The 23,769-nt window shown below is 40.1% G+C and overlaps 1 protein-coding gene across 1 annotated transcript in view; it reads right to left on the minus strand.

The window, feature by feature from the left end:
* Positions 1–23,769, minus strand: part of LOC144260108 (neural-cadherin-like) — a 55,486-nt gene that overhangs the window by 21,671 nt on the left and 10,046 nt on the right. The window contains exons 4-17 of the mRNA XM_077808672.1: positions 23,248–23,359; positions 19,807–20,056; positions 18,369–18,511; positions 17,850–18,022; positions 17,316–17,484; positions 15,710–15,880; positions 10,972–11,144; positions 10,665–10,832; positions 9,456–9,705; positions 6,955–7,082; positions 5,521–5,707; positions 5,127–5,270; positions 3,480–3,763; positions 896–2,513 (exon numbers count right to left, since the gene is read on the minus strand). Of these exons, the coding sequence (XP_077664798.1) occupies positions 896–2,513; positions 3,480–3,763; positions 5,127–5,270; positions 5,521–5,707; positions 6,955–7,082; positions 9,456–9,705; positions 10,665–10,832; positions 10,972–11,144; positions 15,710–15,880; positions 17,316–17,484; positions 17,850–18,022; positions 18,369–18,511; positions 19,807–20,056; positions 23,248–23,359 (3,970 nt within the window). The remainder of the gene's footprint in view (positions 1–895; positions 2,514–3,479; positions 3,764–5,126; positions 5,271–5,520; positions 5,708–6,954; positions 7,083–9,455; positions 9,706–10,664; positions 10,833–10,971; positions 11,145–15,709; positions 15,881–17,315; positions 17,485–17,849; positions 18,023–18,368; positions 18,512–19,806; positions 20,057–23,247; positions 23,360–23,769) is intronic.

Genomic DNA, 23,769 nt, shown 5'->3' on the forward strand with positions numbered 1-23,769 from the left:
ATTTTTTGAGTTAATCGCGTGTGAGGTAACTGTGATTAATCGACAGCACTACTAGGAAGAGAAGTCAAATTCCTCCTGATCAGAAACACTAGTTAGAGGGTATGCCATGTGACCAGAGGAACAAGGTGGGATTTGGGGAGGAGGAGTTCAACACCACACAGATGCAAGCCCCACAGTTACAACATAACTTATTTATATAGTTTACTCTGCTTTGGGGCTTATGTAAGGAGACTGGGGACTGCAAGAGATCATCAGGGAGTGGGGAGCGGAGGGTCAGGGAAGGTGCCCTGCCTCATGATGGCTGCAATGAGCGAAGGAGGGCACAAAAAACAGCAGCACAGAAGATTTTTTCCATTTCTATTTTTGGGCAGTTCAAGGCTTGCATTAACTTTTCAGAGGGTACAGATGGTTCATATTCAGGTTCACATTTAAAACATTAACTAGACAACATGCCAGATTAGTTTAACCTCAAATTTCAAGCACTCTCTCAGGGTATTCAGACTTGAATCCGGATCACAGCCCTTGACAACATTATTAAATGAACAACATCAGTATAAAATAAGTCAAGCTATTTCATAATTAAAGTGAAACCAAATAGCATCTGAAAACCATTTACTTAAGTTTTATAGAAGTGTACGTAAGGTAGAAGCCAATTACCCTCCTTCAACCCCAAATTCAATCTCCTCCACACACCAATTAACTCCAACCCCTGGGACCAGACTTTACACACCAAGTTTCAGTTCTAATCAACCTTTTGGCAGAGCTGCATTCCCCACCAACATGCTAATGTATCATGGAAAGCAGCTCTTGTGGAATGGAACAGATCTCTTTGAATCGCACACCTGCTGCTCATGGTCTGAGTATAGCCCAGTGAAATAAGCTCCAAATCAATTACCATCATAGCAGTAGATGAGGCATTCCATGTAGCCAGCAGAATGAGGATGATCATTTCGGTCCCCAATATTAACAGTTAACGTGTTGGTTGAGCTCATAGGAGGAGTCCCGCTGTCAGTAATCAGAATGGGCAGGTAAAACACCTTGTGCACTTCTCTGTCAAAGGTATGCAGTGCAGTGAGCAATGCACTTCCATTGCTGAAATCCTGCAAGTTAAAGTAAGCTACGTTGCCAAAGTTGCTGAGTAAGTGAAAGGAGAAAGGCCCTCCATTAGCAGCAGTGTCTCTGTCTCTAGCATATAACAAAGTAGAAGTCTCGTTCATTTGGACAATTTGCGGCGAAGCAGTGTTTTCCCAGATGACTGGGTTATACTGAGCCTCAAACTCTGGCCCGTTGTCATTCACATCCTGCAGAGTCACGAGAACAGAGGCACTGCCAGTCAGCCGAGGTTGTCCCATATCAGTGGCTATGACCACAAGGTGGTGCTGTGTCACAGCCTCATGATCCAGCAATCCTGCAACTACAACCCAACCATCATTACCCACGGAGAACTGCCCACTTGGGTTAGACCTGTTTATCAGGTGATACAAAAACCTTCCATTCAGCCCCGAATCTAAATCAACAGCAGAGACCTGCACAACTTTAGTGCCGAGAGGCACATCTTCAGCCAGAGCCATCACTTCATAGAACGGGGGATAAAACACAGGGGCGTGGTCATTGGAATCCTCCACATAGACAACACAGTGAGCAATGCTGAAGAAATCGGTGTCTTCAGCTTTCACGGTCAGGTTAAACACCCTCTCATGAGGTTTCTCAAAGTCTAGGTGTTTCCGCAGCCGAATAGCCCCACGTCTGTTGATTTTATCTGTCTCTATGGAGAATTTACGATCATCATCCCCATCGAGGATACTGAATGTCACCACAGCATTTTCTCCCTCATCTCTGTCCGTAGCAGCTACCATTGTGACCTCAGTGTTGATACTTGCATTTTCAGAGACAAAAGCCGTATACATCTTCCGTGTAAAGACTGGAGCGTGGTCATTTATATCAGACACCAAAATGGTGGCGGTGCCTGTCCCAGTGAGCCCACCTCCATCCCTTCCTTCAACCACCACCAGATACTTCTCTTCCTTCTCCCGGTCCAAGGATCCGAGCACAGTACAGATGGTGCCCGTAACCGGGTTGATTGAAAACAAGTTGAGGTTGATTTCATTTTGGACATTTTGAATAATTCTGTACGTTAATACTGCATTCTTCCCAACTTTGGGGTCATCAAGGTCTACGGCATTCATTTCCATTACAGTGGTGTCTGCTGGGGAATCTTCAGGAACCTGCCCCATGAAGCAGCCCTCTGACATGCAAAGGAAAAGAGGTGGGTTGTCATTCACATCTCTGACCTCTATGATTACATCTGCAAAGCCAGTTAGTCCCTCTCCATTTTCATCTGTAGCAAGGACAAGAAAGCGCCATATGGATCGCTTTTCACGGTCTAGCTTTTTGTTTGCATAGATCTCTCCTGTGTACTCGTTGATGCAGAACTCACTATTGGCTCCGTATCCATGTAAAGAGTAGCAAAGGGCACTCTGGTCAGCTTCTTGATCAGGGTCAGTTGCAGAAACCTAGAACAAACCACAGGAGGGGTGAGAGAGAGAACTGGAAATTCTACTGCAAGCTGCAGTACTATGGAGGTCTACTAAAGAACATGCCCCTATATGTTAACAGTTAAGAGTAACCATCAGTTGGCTTGAGTCATTTGGGTCTTTCTGCAAAGGTTACAGCTGGGCTGGAGAAATAGGCTGATTGTGTTTAGGGAGACTAATGCATTCTGCATGCTAGTGCATTTTGGAAGAGTGGGGAAAATATACAGGAAAAGTTAGGTGGAAGTAATAGTAAAAATCAGCTGAACAAGTATTTGCAGTGAGATCCTGTGGAAGTTGAACCAGAGGAGCAAACAGAAATTGATTCATAGGAACAGACAGGAGGGGTTAGAAACTGGTCAGAATTTGGGTCTTCTCTTCCTTATACTCCTCTGATGGGGAAATCATCACCTATATCCTTGGCACTTCCATAGTGTCTTCTCACCCAGAGATCTCAAAGAACCTTACAAATACTGATGAACACCCCAGTAAAGTAGGTATGTATCCCCATTTTACAGATATGGAAATGAAGTCAGCGACAAGAGTAAGTGATTTGCCCAAGGTCACAAAGGAAGCCTGTGACAGTTGAGAAGAGAAAGCTGATCTTCTGACTTTCAGTCCCATGTCTCAACCACAAGTCTGTCTTCCCTTTGCACTTTTCTTACCATGGATCAGTAGGTTTGTTTACATTTATACTGGCCAGTAACTAAGTTTATTACCCAATTCCAGCCACCACATATTTTTGTTTAATCTATTCTATAAAAAGAACGCAGATAGCTGGAAAACATGGAAGACAGAAGGATATCAGAATCTTACAGATTCCAGGTGTCAGGGTTCACCCTCTTCTGATGAGATCTGGCTCTCAGTAACTGATGTAGTTATGCATGAATAAAAGTTTAATTTACCCTCAAAAAAACCCATCTCTCTGTTTTATGCAAACTGATTTACCTTTAGAACCATAACAGGCAGATCTGTAAGTTCCTCTAAGACACTGTCATGGTACTCATTGTTAGTGAACACTGGAGCTTCGTCATTCTTATTGATTACATTGATGGCAATGAGTGTGTGATTCTCCCACTTCCCATCAGAGGCTACAAGCCGGAGCTCATAACGCTGCTCTTGTTCATAGTCCAGACACTGAGTAATGAAGATGGTTCCCACTTCGGGTTCAACATCAAAAGCTCCTTTCACATTTCCTGATGTAATCTGATACCTCAGTTTGGCATTTGCACCTGTATGAAACAGCAAATGTTTACTTACTGCTAGTATAGAATTCCATACCATACTTCTCGAAGCACGCAGTAAAGCCGCAGCAAACATTTATTAATGGGATGCGTAGTTTGACTTGCATGCAATAGGCCAAAATTTAAGAGACAAGCAGTTGTATTATGCCTTAACAAAAAAGTAACTGTAGTCAGAAACGTGTATGTGAAAGTGTGAGTAAGACAGAAAAACAAATAACTGCAGAGTTCTGTGTTTGTAAGCACAGTTATATGTACAAGCGTACTTTGCAAGTAGAAGTTAGGCAACTCTTTTGTTCCATTTTGCATAGTTATATGTACAAGCGTAGTTTGCAAGTAGAAGTTAGCCCTACACGTCTAATGTGCATTCATTTGCTGAAACTGAAATAATGTAGTGTTATTAAAGACTAGAAGCTATTTTTGTTTAAAAGTTTCCTCCCCATGTTAAACCCAAACATCTGTTGTTACTACACACTCATTTTATTTTTACCACCAGGTGGTGCCAAAATCTCAAAAGAACAGCAAGGTTTCAAAAGACCATTTGTTTTCAAAATATATTCCATACATACGATCCTAGTTATTTTCTTTTGCATTGCTGCAAAATGTTTGGAAACTTGAGAAAGTGATAAGCTATTGTTCTTTGAAAAGGAAAAAAGGAAGAAACATGACAAGATACTTGATTTTAACAATCAAAACCGCTTCAGTGTATCAAGTTCACTCCATTTAGCACAGGGGCAAAGAATCATTTTCCATACAGAATACGTAAGCTCTTAATAGAGGGGGGGAAACATTTTCAACCTTTTAATTTATTATGAAATGTCTTACCCATATGCTATTGAAGTGACACGAGCAGCAACTGATAGGAGTCAGAAAAAAACCTGCTGTATTTCAGATGTTTGAACATGAGAGTTTGGCCCCAGTAGTAACCCACCTATCAAAGTGACTAACAAGTTGTGGGTTTGGTTTTTTTCAAATTCTCAATGCCAGCAGTATGCTCCAACTTCTCTCCTTTCTCCTCCACCAACCAGACTAAGAGGGGCATTTAGCACATCATCACCAAATAGAAGAATTGTGAGGATTTAAATGTCTGTTGTTCTAAAATAAAAGGATCACTAGCATATTGTTATTCTACAAAGTGGAAACTTGAGTAGATTACTAAGAGTTCTTGACACATTTAAGCCACAGAGATTCTTCTCCTCTCCAAACTATTGAAATCCATTTAAAATTTCTCCTAAATACAATCAATCACAGGATTAAAACAGAAAATCATTAGCTCACAAGAGAAACCATTATTATGGTGGACGCTGCATTACTCAAAAGCACTGAAAAATATAGGAGAAGTATGTTGGCACACCTTCATCTTCATCATTTGCTGTTGCTGTCACAACAACACATCCAACTTCCTTGTCCTCCTCTATACTGATTTCATATACTGGGTGAGGGAAAGCTGGAGCATTGTCATTGACATCACTGACAAAAATCTTCACGTATGCTGTATCTGAAAATGAAAATTTAGATTACGGAGACCAGACATAAAGTTACTTGTGGGATGGCCTAACCTATCCCCGAAGAAAACTCTGTGCAAAGCTCGAAGACTTGTCTCTCTCACCCACAAAAGTTGGTTCAATAAAAGATATTACCTCACCCATCTTGTCTATGTAACCTACTCCGACATTCCATGAAAAACTCCGCTTCTACCAATGGCAGTGGAATCCTTTCTTACCTGGTATCTAAGCCGTTATGCTTACCTGTGTTGGGCTGCCCATAAACACCAGGTCGCGCAGACTCTGCAGAATCCTGAGACTGAACTTCAATTAAATAAGAGCCTCTCTTCTCTCTGTCAAAAGATGCTTTGGTGGAAATAATTCCTGTCTCAGGATCAATGATGAAGAACCGGTAGTCTTCACTAGGGTCTTCCAATATTGAATATTGAACCTGAAGTTCAGAAATTGTATGTGAGGTTCCATGCATACCATTTCATGCGAGTGCTGTTTTCCCATCCTTCCTGAGCCCTTTCAAACTGTCTGCAAAATAATATCTGAAGAGGCTCTTGACTGAACAGACTGTTCTTGAGGCCTTCACTCAGTTTGACGACAAAGTTAGAATGCTTATGTAAAATAACCCCAATGTTCCTGGTAATATACAATTAGGACTGGTCAAAAAAATTTCCATCAAAGTTTTCCGAAGGAAAACTGAGCTTAGATTAAACCACATATTTCACAGAAACTTTGAAAACCAAAAACTTTTCAGCTGAAAATTTTCAGTTCTATGACGAAAAGTAAATTTTTTTGAAAGGAAAAATCCCCACACATTTTCCCACCAGTTCTATATACAATATTTGCTACACAGTTTTTCAGTGACAGCTTATGGCAGGTTTACAAGTTACAAAATGATAACACACTGAGAGTCAAAGTTCTCTAACAAGAGCCATGCTGTGGATTTTGGGGAGGGGGTAATGAATGGGGCAGAAAAGGGTGAGCAGCACTTCACAATGCTGCTTGCCTGTTTGTATTTGATCACTACACCAGAGCTGGCCAAAAAGCCAGCCATTCATGAGTCAAACGTGAACAAAAAGTTCAAAAATGAAGCCTACAGCCTGACAATTAATATTGTGGGGGCAGCCCAAAGAGAGCATGAGTAGCAGCATGCAGTGCTTCATCATGTCTCCAGCTCAAGTTGGGTCACTATGTGACATGATCTAGAGTCTCCCTCTGTCTGAGATGGAGCAGACTGTATACATCGTACCTACCCACCTATCTGTGGTACTTGTATGGTCCTGATCATTGTAATATCGGACTGCCTCTTAATCTTTACTATATTTATCCTCACAAGACCCCTGTGAGGTAGGGCAGTGCTATTATCACTACTATCAGATGGGGAACTGAGGCACAGAGAGACTAACTTGCCCAAGGTCACATAGGAAGCCAGTGGTGTAATAGAGACTGAATCCAGATCTCCCATACTAGTGCCCTAACCACAGGACCATCCTTCCTCTCCTGTTTTTTACAGATCAGAGGCAGCTCTTATTTAGGTAAAAATTAGCCACCCTGCTCAAAGAGGAAGGGAGAGGTGCCTATGGCTCATTATTGTCCCATCTGCTACTTATCTTTTCTCATTGTTTAACTGTGTCAATGCTATTTAACAGATTAATATTGCTGGGAGAAAAAGAGTATGTAATAAACCTCTCCATATGGCCCAGAATCCAAGTCAGTTGCTAAAACCTGGGCAACAGATGTGCCAATAGCTGCTTCTTCAGGTACAGACACCTTGTAGGTAGAAGATGTGAAGAACGGAACATTATCATTGACATCTGCAGAGAGAGGAGTTAAGAGATAATGAGAGGAGGTTCAAATCTTAAAACTGCACCTTTTAAAAAACAAATTAGCAGACTGTTTTGAAAAACTATCACAGAGTTCCTGCTAATGTCCAATCCTGTTTTCTGCATTCCCATTCTCAAGGCAGATGGCAGAAGCTCTTTTAATTAGAGCGATTGTGAAGTTTCTGGAAGACGTGATGCTGTGATTTCAGGTATTATGCGAGACACCGATTAACCTATTAACTTACTGATACCAGGAGCTGGATATTCTTTGGCCCTGGTCCTGGCAAAGACTTACATACCTACTGAATAGCATTCAGGATTACTTATGGACACCAATGGAACTGTTCATCATATCTAAATTTAAGATAGGACTAACATCTGATAACAGACCTCCACCAAAATAACTGGTTTTTACTTCACCCCTTTTGTTATTTTGATGAAAGTTTGTGTGCAGGCCTGCCCTTGTCTTTGCAGAATCAGAGCCTTGGGGACCACTCCAGTGTCAGTAACTGCAGTTATGAAGTGTCATTAATTTAAAGAGATACTGTCAACTTGAAATTCAGTCATTTTCAAAATATGGATTAAAAGTAGCTTCAGGTGCTACATTTGCACTGAACTCCCCAGCTAACTTCTGCAGTTTTACAACCACATTTTTCTGTTTTAAAAAACTTCTTTCCTCTGTTGCTGTGTGAAAGGCCAAACAGAGGAGCTGACTGAAGTCAACTGATGAAATTGAAGCTACACCAAGTACTGTAAAACACAAAAAACAAATTAAAAACAGACAAAAATATTTTGCTAAATATGTTCTATTCTAAACATTACGTGTAACAATAGTAGGTAAAACAGAGAAATGCAATTTTAAGCATTTCTCAATGAATGAGGCTGACAAATTCTTAGGGCCTGATCTTGCAAACACACACATTTAACTTTACAACCATGAGATGGTCCCACTGATTCCAACATGTGCAAGTGCTTGTAGGATCAGGGCCTTAGATTGCTACTGTGTTTGTTGTTACTACAGGCTTGCTTTACAACCCAGTTTTCCTGTGTTCCTAACTCTCCCTTGTGACAGACTATTTTTCATGTGTTATTTCAACAAACACAATCAATATTCTTTCAGTTTTAGTAAATGCATTCACCCATTGTTGAGTTGAGAGTGGGGGGAATACAATCTCTCTCTCTATGTATATAATGTGTGTATTTTTTTGCATATGCATATATAAAAAGTCATATTTTATAAGTTGAGGACTTCTGGTAGCTAATTCCCACTTAAAAGTGGTTTAACTTGCATTCCCTTCCCCCACCCCAAAATGAATCTCTTGTTTCGAATTTTACGTTACTGGAAAATCATTTTTGTTCCTGGCTAAAATGAAGTTGCCATTAAACTGAGTTACAACACTATTAATAGGACCATGGAACAATGTTACTAATGAATATTGATTTATGGTAGTTTGATTGTAATCTCTTTGGAGCACAGAATGTTTTCATTTCAAAAGACATTCTCTGTTCCAAAGAGAGAGAGAGGGAGGGAGGGAGGGAGGGAGGTGTGTGGCGCCTAGCACAATAGGGCCCTGGTCCTGACTTTAGGTACTAGCCACTACACAAATAAACAACAGGTGTTTTGGTGTATTATGGAAGAGCTCCATAGATGAACATACTTTTCACTGTGCAATTATGGTAGCGAAATTAGTAAAGATGAACTTTTTCGTATCTTTTTCTGATGGCCCTGATGTAGTGGGGCAGAGTGGCCTCCCACTGACCCACACCCACATCACTACTAACCCACTACACAAGTGTATGTAATATGAACTAACGAGGGACAAACAAGTAACATTTAATTTTAATAATTTGTGAAATTATATAGTAGGGTTTTTTTTCCTTAAAAGTGCAAAGATGTTTGTTTGTTTGTTTTAAAGGGACAATTAACAATTACTAGGTATGCATTTTTGCTGTCCTGTGCCAAGAGTTAATCATTTCAGTAATCCCCAAATATCCCTAATATATGAAATATTTCCAGTACTACACTTTTCTCTCACTAGAATTGGAACACTTACTGGGCCATTTCCGGCATTAGAAGGATTCCTTTAATTTTACACTTACATAGCACTGCATTACTTTTTAGTGCAGATATTTCTATATTAAGTGTATGTTTTTAAATACCACATCCCACTTGTTAAATCACACTTTGTGGTTTCTTCAGATGAAAAGACTATTTCTACTACTGCACGTCTTAAAACTCAAAAGAAATCTTATGCTGTTAAGTCCAGGCTTCATTCCATAATTTCTAGTACTGATATTTTAGAAATACTTTGAGTGTCATTCTAAAATTACCTGTTCTAGTTACAGTAATTCAGTGGTACTTACCTGTTATATTAATACAGACAGTGGTGAATGAAGCTAAAGGAATCATTGCTACATTTTGTGCCCTGACTCTCAGAGTGAAAAACCTAGTTGTCTCAAAGTCAAGTGGTTCCGAGACTAGTAGAGAAGCAGATCCATCCACTCTGTTTGGCTTCAGGTAGAAACGAACAGGCATGTTAGTCTCTGGAACTTGACCCTCCTCCAGGTTATATGTAACCCTGGGATCACCAAGGGAGGATGTGGCTTTGACAGTCTGAAGAGACAAAAAGCCACTGTATTTGTTTATGAAGTGCATGATTCTGAGTATTAAGATGCCAGTTTGGGGGGTTGGGGTTGTGCATGCATGACGAGACAGTTTGCCTTCATTCTGGAGATTTGTCTAATTTTTGTACTGCTTTTGCTGTGGTTCCAAGTTTGAATCAATATTAAATTTCCCTGCTCTGTAAATATGGCAAAGGGTATGAACACCACCTTCAGGTAAAGGAAGCTTTTTCCCCAAAAAACATCCAACGGGGGATTACTATGAGGATCTCACTCTTCTGCAAGCTGTGCATGAGCCTGGCTGGATAAAACGAATTGTTTCCAAATGCTTGGATCAGAGGCCTGGGAGATGAAAAGGAACTGTAGGAATCAATGAGCAATTACAGAAAAGACTGCCTGGGACGAAGCAATCAGCGTGTCCAGTTTAAAAAACTTGTTTGACGAAGAAAAATAAACAATACGCATTTCATCCACTGCTGAAATACAGCACAGCTACTCCGCCACTAAACCAGCAGGTAGGGGCGGCACTGAAAATTGCAGGGAGAACTCAGGTAGGCCGAATGGAATCACTCAAGCTGGAATTTGGTCAGGACCCTGGAATTCACAGCTCAACTCTTGTGGAAAATACTCTAGGATTTTTAATATGGGCTAAGCCTCAGTTTTGCAACTCATCCAAAAGATGCTCCCTCCAGGAGCACCCCTTGCTGGGGCACTGGCTTTACAGGACAACAGAGAAAAGTGCAGCCTTCGGAGTCACATCATCTCAGGCAGCTTCTGGAATTTCCTTGGAGATATCCCACGTAAAGCTAAAAGCAGACAGCTTGTGAAATCTGATAGGGTCACAACGCAAGGTAGTAAAGGCATGTATAATCCATCTACGTACACAGACAGGACAGAAGGAAGGGAGAGGGGGCTATTCTAGAGAGAGAAGGAGGTTCTCTTATAGCATACCACTATCTTGGTGTCACGAATAGTGTTCTCTGGGATTGTAACCCGGTATCCGCTCTGTTCCCAACGTGGAGGCTGATTGAGTACATTAGTGATAGTTACAGTCAGCTCCACAGTGCTGCTTCTGTTGCCTCCATCTGTTGCTACAATATACCGGCTGATTCGAGTTATCTACAAAGTAGTTTTAACAAAAAGTTTAAGGAAATCTAAAAACTGATTTGCACAGATCAACAGATTGAGATTAACTCTCTGCAACATATTCCACAGGAAGAAAGCTGTGTTACATTCTGAATTACAAGAGTCCTGTTACCTGGGAGATCAGATGGTTCACATATACCCAGCCGGTGCTGGGGTTGATTTGGAAGTATTCTGGCTGTTGCTGTAACATGGAATATACAATGGCAGCATTCACACCTTGGTCATCATCATGAGCTGCTGCACGGAGGAAACTTGTGCCCACTGGGGTGTCTTCATGGAGGAAGTCTGTGAAAAAAGGAGGAGACGTATTCTCAGCAGGCCTCATTCTCATGTATAAAGGCAATATTCCTGGATCTGGCAATTCTAGAAGTAAAGGGGACACTTACAATTCTCAGCTCCAGGTCAGTGCTAAGATCACAGAACAGTGTGGCAGTATTTCCAGTTTACAGATCACGACTGCACAATCACACTGGCATATGAGCTGTGAAACAGCCTAAAAGACCTGGCTATATTTGTAGGTGAACAGGGTTAGGCCTTCCTTTATACGAAGTGAACCAGTATTCCAGAGAAGTTGGTTTCACATTAAACTAGAATTACCATCACTTTGTAAGTCAATATAATATGTAAAATATCAAAGGTGTCTGTTCAACTAAAATAAATGTTGTTTTGATTATGCTGCTTTTAAATTATTGCAACACAAAAATATCTAAGTTTTCTCTTGGTTTTCCCCTACTGTATTATGTACAGTTATGAAAGCTGTTAAGTGAAGCACGTTTGTTGCTCCCTATTCTCATCTAAGTCACTTTTCTTTGCCCACCAAAATGTGACTGCCAAAGAATAAATGGCCTAGTCATGCCAATCTTACAAGTAGAAGTATGTCTGGAGGTGGTTTGCTGGTACTGAAAAAAAGTAATAGCAATGGAATTTATTGCTAGTAAATACTACAAGAGAGTCTCAATTGTCCTGTAATAGATTTTATGTTCTGAGAATAGTATCCTGTTAAAATACATTGTACCAAAAGGTTCAAAGCTGAATTGGAAAGGATGTTGCATTGTATCGTGTGTTCCTTGTTTGTGATAAGTACGTCTGTAACTATTACCAGGATGTCACTATTATATACAGTTTAACATTTGAGTACAGCCTCTTCCAGACATGTATGGATAATTAATAGTGATGAATTGTTTAAACCAAAGTATTTGAATAAGGTCATAGCATATGAGAATAGAGCACCAGCAGTTACCAGTAACATTAGAAACCCATGACTAATTACATTTGATTTTGTTATAAAGAGGAGACAGTATTTTTAATTCCATGACGTACAAACATTGATTGCTTATAGACAAATATTAGAACACACTGTCAGAGCAGCCCCATGGCTGGGACAGAACAGTTTCCCAATCCTGAAGAAGTGCTTTTTGCTAGCTGGCTCCCCATATGAGGAAGGGAGCAGGAAGCTTCTCCATCACCAAGAAGCATCAGCATTATATTGAACCCAAAATTCAACCTCAGTTTTAATGCTCATGAAAGGCAGATACTGGTAGCACTGAATGAAAAGTGTGGCTGAAGGCATTGAGTCAGGCTCACCTTCAAACATACATGACCCTCCCCTCTGTCAAGACTTCCCTGTGCCGTCCTACAAAACCCTTACATCACTGTTAGGACTTCTGTCCCATCATTCATACCAAACTGAGTGGTGGTGGTATCATGCTTGCAAAGTCCACTCGTAGACAGAAACATAGCTACTGCTATACCAGATTGGACCAGTGCACCATATACACCAGCATCAAAGCTCTACTCTAGGAATTATTTTGGGGAAGGTCTATGGCCTATGCTACACAGGTGGTCAGACTAGATGATTCCAAAGCTAGAAAGCACCACTGTAATCTGTGACTGACAGTGACCAGTACAGATGGTCCAGAGGAAGGTGTAAGAAATCCTGAAGTGGACAGCTATGGAAAAGTCTAACTTTCTCCCTAACCTCCTACAAGGCTGGTTGATGCTGTGAAGTGTGACGGTTTATATCAGTTCCAGAACTCTTTGTTTCTTTCCCCTTTGACATACACTCTCATTCGCCTCCAATCCTTTTTTGGATCCTGCTAAACTCTTGGCCTCAATAATATCCTCATGGCAATAATTTTTGCAGGTTTGTTTCATTTAAAAAAGTATTTCCTTTTTATCAGAGATAAATGTGCTGCCTTTCAGTTTCATGGAATGTTCCCTTGTTTTTGTATTATGAAAGAATGAAAATAGCAGGGTCTCATCTATCCCATTCATTGCTTTTAAAGCCTTTATTCTGCCCCCTTCTATGGCTCCTCTCTACACAGAAAACTCCTAAGTCTTTTCACTCTTTCTTCATGTGCAAGTTTATCCATACTTCTAATAATTCAATGCTCATTTGAAATTCCTCCTTATCCTTTCCCCATTTCCATTGCATCTGTTTTGTCATAGGGATACCAGAACTGAATACTGTATGTCAGGTGAAGGTGTTCTATTAATTTAAATAGTGACATTAAACTATATCCAGCATTTTCTATCCCATTCCTTATCCAATTTAATGTTTTTTTCCAACTGCTGCAGCACAATAGGGGCTTATTTAGAGTTGTCCAAAAATACCCACATCTCCTGACTTCCTTTAAAGCCAGATTCAAACTCATTTCTGCAATATAAGAGCATTAGACCACTAAACCTAAACATGTTCATGTTTTATATACATATATTCTTTATATGAAATTATATGAGTGGTCTTTAAGTAAATTTAATATACTGGAGTTTGGATGAAGTCCAAGTTCACAAACAGATATTACTCTTGTCCTACTCATGGTTCAATTTCTCATTATAGAAACAGTGAACAGAACTAACATACATTTCTGTGCTTTTCTAAGTTTCTCACTTTTACATTTTGTAAATATGTCCAGAGTACCTAAATGACTATTTCTGTAGCTACAGACATGATTTTCTTGAACCGACTTACTGCCTTTTTAGCCTGTGAACAGCTGAGATGTTGAAGTTATTTGCAGGGACCAAGGGAACAGTTATATAGTAATCTGATAATTTTGTGAAGACAAGCAATTGGAGTTAACTTAAGCTAAGGTAACAGATGCCTGCATATAAAAATGTAAAACTCTTACCAATCAAATACATAAGAAATTTATAATTTCTCTCTATGCAAAGCTTTCAAAATTGAAGCTAAATACGTTATAGTAAATTAGATCCATATACTCTTATTCCAATTTAAATAAACAAAGATTTCTTGGGAAACTGAACAGCTCAATGGATTGGTAATGAAGAATTTTTCCCTTCTAGGCAACTGATTTGAATCCAGGCCAGGACAGTAGTGACCAAGAGAGACTGTCATCCAGTGAGTTTAGTGACCCATGAGAGTTATTAGAGTCAGTCCAGTTCCTAGTGGAACAGATATCTGCATCACAAAAAAACATTATCTCACCATGTTACTGTTTTGGCAAGTCCCTTCCAGATCACAAATGAAACACAGCTGCCTGTGATCTGCCTGTCCTCAGGAACCATACTGGTGACCAATCAGGTAACTTTCACACATACCCAATTCACTACTTCACATATACCAAATTCACTACTTCTATGAGCAGGTTACTCATAACTGTTCAGTCTGGGGTCTCTGACATCTTCCTTCAGAGGATCTGGTGCTGGCCACTGTCAGATACAGGGTAGAGGATTAGATGGACCATTAAGTCTGATCCAGTATGGCAATTCCTGTGCTCCTCCTTTGAAGTAATGTGTCCTTTTGAGTTTTGCTGGAATTGGGATTTATTAAAACCTCAAATGTAGTCATATTTTAATTGCTTGCATTCACATCTAATTCAAGCCACATTGTGACAATTCTGACAGCCTCCTAATCCCTATTCCTCACATCAGAACAAGCACAGAAATTGCAACAACTGGCTGTCTGTCTAAGTTCAAAAGACTCAGTATTGCAAGTTGAGATTAGGGTGCACTAGCAGGTCTGGAAAAGTTTGCACTGCACATGTCTGCATCATGCCTAGCTCAAAGTAGGCACTTATAAAAAACAACAACAAAAAAATCCACACACATCACCACCGCCACACACACTCCTTTTCCTAAAGCATGTTGGCCAACACATTTTAATTAAGTGCTACTTAAAAACTTGTTTCTACTAGGTACTGACAAGTTTACACATTTTTAAAAAAGTGCTAAATGATTGTGCCCTACTGTTTGCCACAGCCAGCTAACAGGTGTTAAAATATAACTTGCCCTGTCCACATTAGGGATTTTAAAAGGGTTTAACACCTTTAGTTAAACAAAACCACCTTTTATCCTAGCCTAGACAAGGCCTTTCATGAGCCCCTTCAATTTCTACAAAGTTTGTTTTCACGCCAAGGAGGTGTCAGGACAGATTACAGGCTCCTTGGAGTCTCACCTTCCCTATTACTTTAGGGTTAAAGGAGTCCCAGAAATAAGGTTCTGGTCTAGGAATATTGACTCATTCTGCCAACCTATCTTGCTGTCCCATATATTTGAATGTACTCCTTCACATACAACAGACACATTCCTACTGATCAGGATAGATACCAAGAGATTCACACAGAAAGGCAGGATTTAACTACCCCTGGAAAGGTGAAGAGTGACACCTCCACTGTGTCTTGGAAAACAAGTCAACTTGAACCATATAGCATTGTTCCAGTCACATAGTGAATAAGGCCACCCAAAAATTGATCCCTTTTAAGAGAGATACAGTCACCAGCATGAAGAGTTATTTTCACAGATAGCTGTATTTCAAAAAGAACTCAATCTGTTAACCACGTTCACGCCACTGTGTGCCGTTAGGACAGAGGGTGCGTGGTTAAATCACTCACATTGGTAGCGACTGTTCTCAAACTTCGGGTCATTGTCATTGACATCAGCAATGAAGATGGTGATTTGACAAACACCAATCAGTGGCTCCTGAGCTTGATCTGTAGCTGTAACAGAGAGCGTACACTCTCTCTGCTTCTCTCGGTCAAAGCTCTGAGTAGTAGTGATGATCCCTAGAAACAGAAACACCTTATGTGTGTTATACATACAATGCCATAACTAAGCCAGCAAAACCACACCAGGCATCACTTACACAGTAGGTAGAAGAACGGGACACGCCAGGTCCACATTGCTCAGCTTACTTGCACCACCACTGTGCAAGGTATTGATTAAACATGACTAACTTAAGGTTCCCTGTTTCTGCCACTCCTCGCAGTCACCAGCTTGCACTAACTGTGCCACTACTGTCGAGAGCCAGCATCTTTCAGGTTGGCCACTTGGACAGAGAGCTTCAGGCTAGATACCTTTTACCCCACTTCCCTCTCCCCACCCAGAAAAGAAGTTAGTTTCCCTTGTTTCCAAGAAATGTCCATGGAGGTTACTTCAACGACAACCTAAGTCAGAGTATTTCAAAGACAGCTAAGTGAAAAATCAATGCCCAGCAAATGTAAGTGATATAACTAAAATCATCTTTAGTTTAAGATTTAGGTAACAGCCTCATGAAATAAGTTAAAATAGGTAACATATTGTAGTTATGGCTAAGTTTATCAAAGATGCACTTCCATCTGAGAATACAAGTCTCACTCTGCTAACTGCTTCTTTCTTGGCATCTCAGTTTTGTCAATTAACCTGTACCTTCTGCCCTTTCCCATCTCAGGCTTTGGTCTCTTTGTTACATAGTTGGGTCAGAGATATTTAGGTGTGAACATCCTGAATTACCATTCTGCACTGAGGGTATCTTTTGTATTTATATAGGGACAATATTTCTCTAGTTCAACACTCATGGCAGTGTTTACCACCATCTCCTTCTGGTGCGATACCCACTGTATTTGCAGTATTTTAAAACTGAATTCTGGACTTCCAATCTATATTTATCAGACATTAATCAGTTCAAAGAGTTGTTAGCTCACATCAAAGGGGTGAATATACACTCAAGTAGAACTGTAGATCCATTCATGCTTCCTCTTCTGCAAAGTACAGACTACTTATATTTCTACAGTGAGATTTGTCCCAAGGTAAAGTTAATGTTTCAGAATAGTCTTATACCCCGATAAACTGGGGTTTCTGTTTTTCCTTGCTGACTTGCCAGCTAAAGCAGTGTAGGCTTACACCCACATATTCTAGATTCTTTTACTATTTACCACATCAAATACAATTTATTTTGGATGTTAAAGATTAGCCAAAGATTTATCATATTTTACATCATGCCTATAGCATTTAAAAAAATTAAGTATGATTTCTCAATAATTTTAGTAGGATTCTGCTGTGTTCAGACTAAAGGTAAGCTTTCAGTTTCCTCAGCATTCACTTCAGACTGTTTGACGTTGGCTCAGTTCTGGAAACATAGTTCTCCACATGGCTATAGCAATTCCCTGTAATATACCAAAGAAGCATGCACCCAAATTCACTGCAATTCTGCCTTAACATAACAGGCATAGAGCCACTTACCAGTATCTGGATCAATACTGAAGCCTGGTGAAGCTCCATCTCTGTGCATAAGCTCATATTTTACTTCTCCATTAAGTCCCAGGTCTGCATCATAGGCTTCCACCTGCAAGACGTAGGTGCCTGGGGGCTGGTTTTCTAGAACCCAGGTGCTGTCACTGTAGTAAGTGCACTACAAATAGAACAAAATATTATTACATACAGAACTATAGAAATTAGCTATGAAATGTTCCAGTGGGTTTGCAGTACATTTGAGAAGAGTATGAAAGAAAATGTGCTTCAATTACTTAGTGCCTTAGAGAAGTGAAAAAACTTTCCTGAAAAGGAGCCTTTTCCAATTTAAATACTGAAGACTGCAGAAAACTGGGAGTATATTCCATTGTAGAGGATCTACCATACTGGCAAATATAATCCCTTAAAATCAACATTTACTACAAGCAAAGAACACACTGCTATAGCCCCCCTTAAAGATGGCAGTATCATCCCCAAGGTGATGATATCTATAAGGAGGAGAAGGTTTACAGACAGATATCTTACCTTTCTGAAGACAGGTTTGTTGTTATTAATGTCATTAATTCCTACAATAACCACTGTAAAGCTTCTCAGAGGGGTAGGTCCCCCAGAGGCATTGTCATCTGTTGCTGTGATGTTTAATATGTATTGACGTCCTTTCAGTTTGGGTAGAGGATTCCTGCGCAGTTTGATGATGCCTAGATTTTGGAGGATAAAGTGCAATTTTACTGATAATGTAAACAAAAATGTCATATTTCTATATCACTATTTTGGGGTGAGTTGGGATGGGGTTGGTCTTCTTCAACTGCAAACTCCTTAAGCCAGAGACCCAAGTCTTCCTGTGTTTTTTTTATAATGGCTGGCCCGACAGGGAACCTATTCTAATTTATGGAAAGCATAAAAAGACTGTATGAATGAGGTGCGGTTTTGCTTTTTTCATAATTATGTATTCAATTACGATATGAATTATTTTCAACATGGACACAAAGCAGAGCTACTGTTTGAACCTATGGTAAGGTAATGTTTTAAAACTTCTTTTCCTACCTTTCTGGCTATCCAGTTCAAAGTTGCCATCTTCATTACCTCCAGCAATCTGGTATAACACTCCATCTCCATCAGGATCTTTTGCATGTACAGCAGCCACTAAGGTACTGGGACCAGCATCTTCTGAGAGGAATGTTTTGTAACTGATGCAAAGATAAACAATCAATGCATATTTACTATCAGGATAGCTATTAATCCCATTAACAAGCTGCCAATGGTCTGAATTCTCACTGTGAATGTGATATCGTTCACCTTTGGGCATCCACAGTTTAACAAATTAAAGACTAGAGCCTTTGACTATCTAAAGAATCCACTTTTGGTTTGCAGTGTGCACTGTATGATTGTGATCCTGCAATTCTGTGCATACCTCTAAGGACCTTTTGGAAAAATATCAAAAAACAAGACTCTAAACTACATGGCACACACAGTTCTCCCCTGTGGGGGGTGGGGGGAGGACGAGAAAAAGAACAAACTTCACGTGACTGATGTTGGTAAAGTCTCAATACAATTATGGATTCCAGAATACCCAAATGTGAACTGCTGTGATGAGGATGGTATAAAGACCCTATATATAGAATGGGACTGTAGATCTTAAATGTATAAATTTATTATACATATAGCCATATTATACATATACATATATTATACATTATAGTCATTTATTATAAATGGCTGTATTTTACATTTATGACAAAAAAGAATTTAAATTTATTACAGACAAAGGGAAAAATGCATTTTAACTAAACAGAATCCAATGAAAGTTATTTACTATGCAATCTTTTTCAGTTTACACTTGTTTTGATCAAGCATTTCATACCCATCCTCCTCTCCTTCTGGCTCAGGTGTTTAGAGGGCTAGTCATCATAAAACCAAGGCACCAGCACATCCAAAAATATTCCCTTAGAAGTTAGATCTTTCAGTCATTCCATTAAATATAGCCTAATTATGTTATCTCTGTATGTAACAATGGATCTAAGGATCCAATGTGTTATGTCACAATTAATATGTGTACTTCTTACAATCTAGAACGGGAGTTCTCAAACTGGGGGTCGGAACCCCTCAGGGGGTCGTGAGGTTATTACATGGGTGGGTTGCAAGCTGTCAGCCTCCACCCCAAACCCCGCATTGCCTCCAGCATTTATAATGGTGTTAAATATATTAAAAAGTGTTTTTAATTTATAAGGGGGGGGTCGCACTCAGAGGCTTGCTATATGAAAGGAGTCACCAGTACAAAAGTTTGAGAACCACTGGAACCTGTCAGTCCAATCCCTCACACACTTATGTAAGTTATTCCACTGACTTCACTGGTAGTGGAGAGTGCTCAGAACACAAGTAGATGCTTATTAACCAGCAGTTATGCCCCTTAAGCAAAGTATAATCAGGATTATTAGTATGAATTGCAACACAGAAAACAATCCAGGGTTTAAACTCTGCTTACCCAGATTGAGAGAACACAGGTGCCTCGTCATTCACATTAGTCATTCTGATGCGCACTGATGCAGTTCCTGTCCGAGAAGGATGGCCTTTGTCCACAGCTATGACCACAAATTCATACATATGGTTTGCTCTCTCAAAGTTCAGCTGCTGGTGAGAACTGATGATCCCTTCGGGCGTGATGGAAAAGTCAGTGCTTTGAATGAAGTAGGTGATCTCAGCATTGGAGCCAGAGTCACAGTCTGTTGCAAGAACTAAAAAAAAAAAAAATTTGACTGACCCCAGAGACATGAGTTTGCCATGAAAGAACGTTCCAGAATGCAGCATGACATTGTTATGCAGCATGACATTGTTTGTACAAGTAGTTAATACTGAATTATCACACAATCAATAGGCAGTTGGAACAATATCAGCCATAAATAGTGTGTCTGCTGTGATGGGGACAACAAACCCCATGCAACACACAGAGCCACAAAGGGGTTAAGAACCCTCCTTGCCTACAAACAGCAAAATCAAACCTGCCCCAGGTCAGCTGTGAGAAATGTCAATAATGGAGAGAGGCCCACCACCGTTGTAGCTAATGAGGGCAAGCCGAAGTATAAAAAGGGAGAAACAGGAAGCAAGGGGACAGAAAAGCTTGGGACTTCAACTGGGCAACAATTCTCTGCAAGAAGAGCTAGCACCAGGCTGCCTCCAAGAGAGCACAAGGAAAGGAGCTGTGGACGAAAGTCTTGAGGGCCAAGGGCTTTTTGTCTCATTTCTGTTGTTATGTTTGTGGAGTCAGCTTTTTTTTTTTTTTTAATTTGATTTAAGCAATCGCGGTTGCGTCAAGGCCCGAGGGGCTTGTCTGCACCGGCACTTTACAGCGCTGCAACTTTCTCGCTCAGGGGTGCGAAAAAACACACCCCTGAGCACAGCAAGTTTCAGCGCTGTGCCCCTCATGGAGGTGGGGTTTTTTAAGATCGCTGGGAGAGCTGTCTCCCAGTGCTCTGCTGCGACCACACAAGCCACGTTAAAGCCTTGCTGCGTGTTCATCACTGTTGACCCCCCACCCAACTCTCTCTGGGGATGCCTTTCAAATGTAATTAGCTATGTCATAGCTAACATTTTTTTTAATTAACTGCTGCTTAAAGGTACAAGGAGTGATTAAATGTTCTTCTCCAGTAAATGTTTATTCACAGTACTCAATGCCCCATCGGTTCAGAGGCCCGCGAGTCAATCGAACAAAGAGCTGGAGTTTACACTGTTGTAACAAAAGTGATCTTAAAAGAGTAGCGCTGTCTCTTAATTGCCATGCTGTTTTTCTCACCGAATGAAGAGGCTTCACATCACACCAACACTGGGCTGGCGTCAATTTAAACCAACTCATTAATCCAATTGGTAGATCTGAGGGCTTTTATCTCAAAGTTAAACACTTCTTCAGAACACCCAGATGTGATGATGCAGATGCACTCTGACAGAGCAAGCAGCATGCATATGTGATGTTTAAACTAACAGATGGAAACTGTTGCTTTTTCAAAATGAAAACATAGAATAACTATTGAAGGAACAATGATAAATAACAGACCTATTTACTCAAAATATAAAAGGAAAAAAATAAATAAAAGACATTAAAGTGAAGAATGAAAGCCTGTGAAATGCTAAAGTATAGCATGTAGAAATATATTTTCCATATCTACCTTTTTGTAAGTTATTAGATCCAGAGAACTCCATTTCACTTAAAAAGGACACTATTGTAGCTTCCAACATTTAGATTTTTTAAAATTTGATTGTAAGAGATTTTTTTAAAACCATATTGTGAATATAAATGTTTTCATTACATTAAATCTAACCCCCCCTCCCCGGCTTAACAGATAAACAATTTCTTGCAACATTATGAATTCAAACATATGACAGCTCAAGGAAGACTGAAATAAAAGTGGCTTAAAATAGTTGTACAAAATCAGTTTCATTTTCCAAAGTGAAATATAAAAAGAGTGAAACACTTAACTATTTTCTATTAATTCAAACAATTCATTCAGATTTAATCTATGATGTTATTTGTAACATAAGTATATGAAATTTAGGCTGACAACGTCCTTGCAATTATGATGCTATTTTGGTATACAGATATTTTCTGTTGCTCTAATCTTTCAACAGCTGACATTTCTATTGCACTTTTATCTTCTTGTTCACTCCAAAGTTTATATTCAAAGTAACAATATACGCATGTCCAAGGCACACAATGTCGAACGATAAACCACATGCATAGCAATATATACTGCATGTGCTTTTCAAAAGTTTGTTCCTTCACCACATTTAAATTCGACTGCACCATGGTGAAACCTATTTTACAAAACCTGTGAATGCCATGTGTATGGACAAACCACAGCGCCTGCCTGTTTGAAGAGATTTCAGCCTTTCTGTAATGGAGTGTGAAACAGAAAAATAACTGTAATTGATTGAAGACAAGAGATGGCCAAATTAAATCAGCGTCACTAACGGGGCGTGAGCCTAGGTTGCTGTGCAGTCAGCTGCAAGAGATGTCCATGTGAGGAAGGGTTTCGGATGACCGGGAGGGTGTGCTGCAGAAGTGGAAGAGATGCTGATGCTATGTTTTATTTTACTTGTTGCCACTCTGTTACAGACAGACAATGACATTCCTTCCCTGCCTACAGGGTATCAGGCCTCACCTCCAGGCATCAGGGAGGTGAGCTATTCCTTCCTTGAGTATACGTCTAAGAGACATTAGACCGCTGATGTCCCTGAGTCCCTGCACTGATACTTTATATAGGGTGCTGAGCACAAAACAGTCAGCCGACAGGAAACTACAACTAGTAGGGAACGCCACAGCTTGCCTTCTCAGCCACGCAAGTTACCATGAGCACATAAAACTTGTCCTCCTCTCACTACACTGGTTCCCCATAGAATATTGCTTCCAGTTCAAGATCTCGGTCCTCCTCTTCAAGGCATTCAATGGTCTAGGCTCAAGATACCTAGAAGGTCATCTCAAGCCCTAAGAGAAGGTCAACAGTTCTGCTCCTCTGGAACAATGCAACTATCTACTGCATAGGAGATATCTGTGTAGGAGACAGATTTCTCCGGGGGTCAGTCCATGACTAAGGCTTGAAATCCTGCAGAATATAAGAACTACACTCAAACCTCACCACCCTCCATTCCAAGTGCAAGGCACACTTCTTCACCCTGACTTAAAAAGAAAGACACCACGCAGCACATTATACACATAATAAAACCCCACAAAAAGTATTCCCTCTTGAGAGAGAAAGAAGAAAAAAAAAAAACGTATGACAGATGTTAGTCACATCCTTTAATGCGCTTTTGGAAGGTACTCAGATACCATGGTGGTGGGCATGGTAAACAATTTAATTGATCAGCTTATATAGACTACAGTCACAAGTTAATTCCTGTGAGAAGACGGAATAAGAGGTAACAGAGAAATGATCACCTTGCAACAGAGATGTGCCAACTGGGATGGTTTCAGGAATGTTGTCACGGCTGTAAATGGAGTGCTGGAATTCTGGAAAGCAGTCATTGTCATCAGTGATGTGAACTGTCACCTGTTTGGGACAGGAGGCAGAAGAAAAGACTAAACAGAAAATGATAGGTGTCTGCTGAAGAGTGGCCCACCAGGACTGACCTGCTGCTTTTTAGAAATGAAATGTGAGAGTGCACGGATGTACTGGCTCTGGTCAGCCTTGTTAGTTTTTACCCCTTTCACTCACATCTGATCACTCAATGCATTTACTTTTACAAAATATTTTCATTTCCATTTTAAAGTAATGTTCATTGGGCACTAAAACTTCTCGGTACAATGTAGCACTGCAAAATATTTGCTATGAAATCTGTAAACCTCAAAATCAGAAGGTTTTTCACATTTTATACTTTACAAACTTGGTCCAATTTCAGGCAAGGTATTCCCCCTTCTGCCATTTAAAAAAACATCAGAATCAGGACCACTCGATTGGAA

The sequence above is a fragment of the Eretmochelys imbricata genome, chromosome 2 (assembly GCF_965152235.1).
Source record: "Eretmochelys imbricata isolate rEreImb1 chromosome 2, rEreImb1.hap1, whole genome shotgun sequence".
Classification (NCBI taxonomy): Eukaryota; Metazoa; Chordata; order Testudines; family Cheloniidae; genus Eretmochelys; species Eretmochelys imbricata.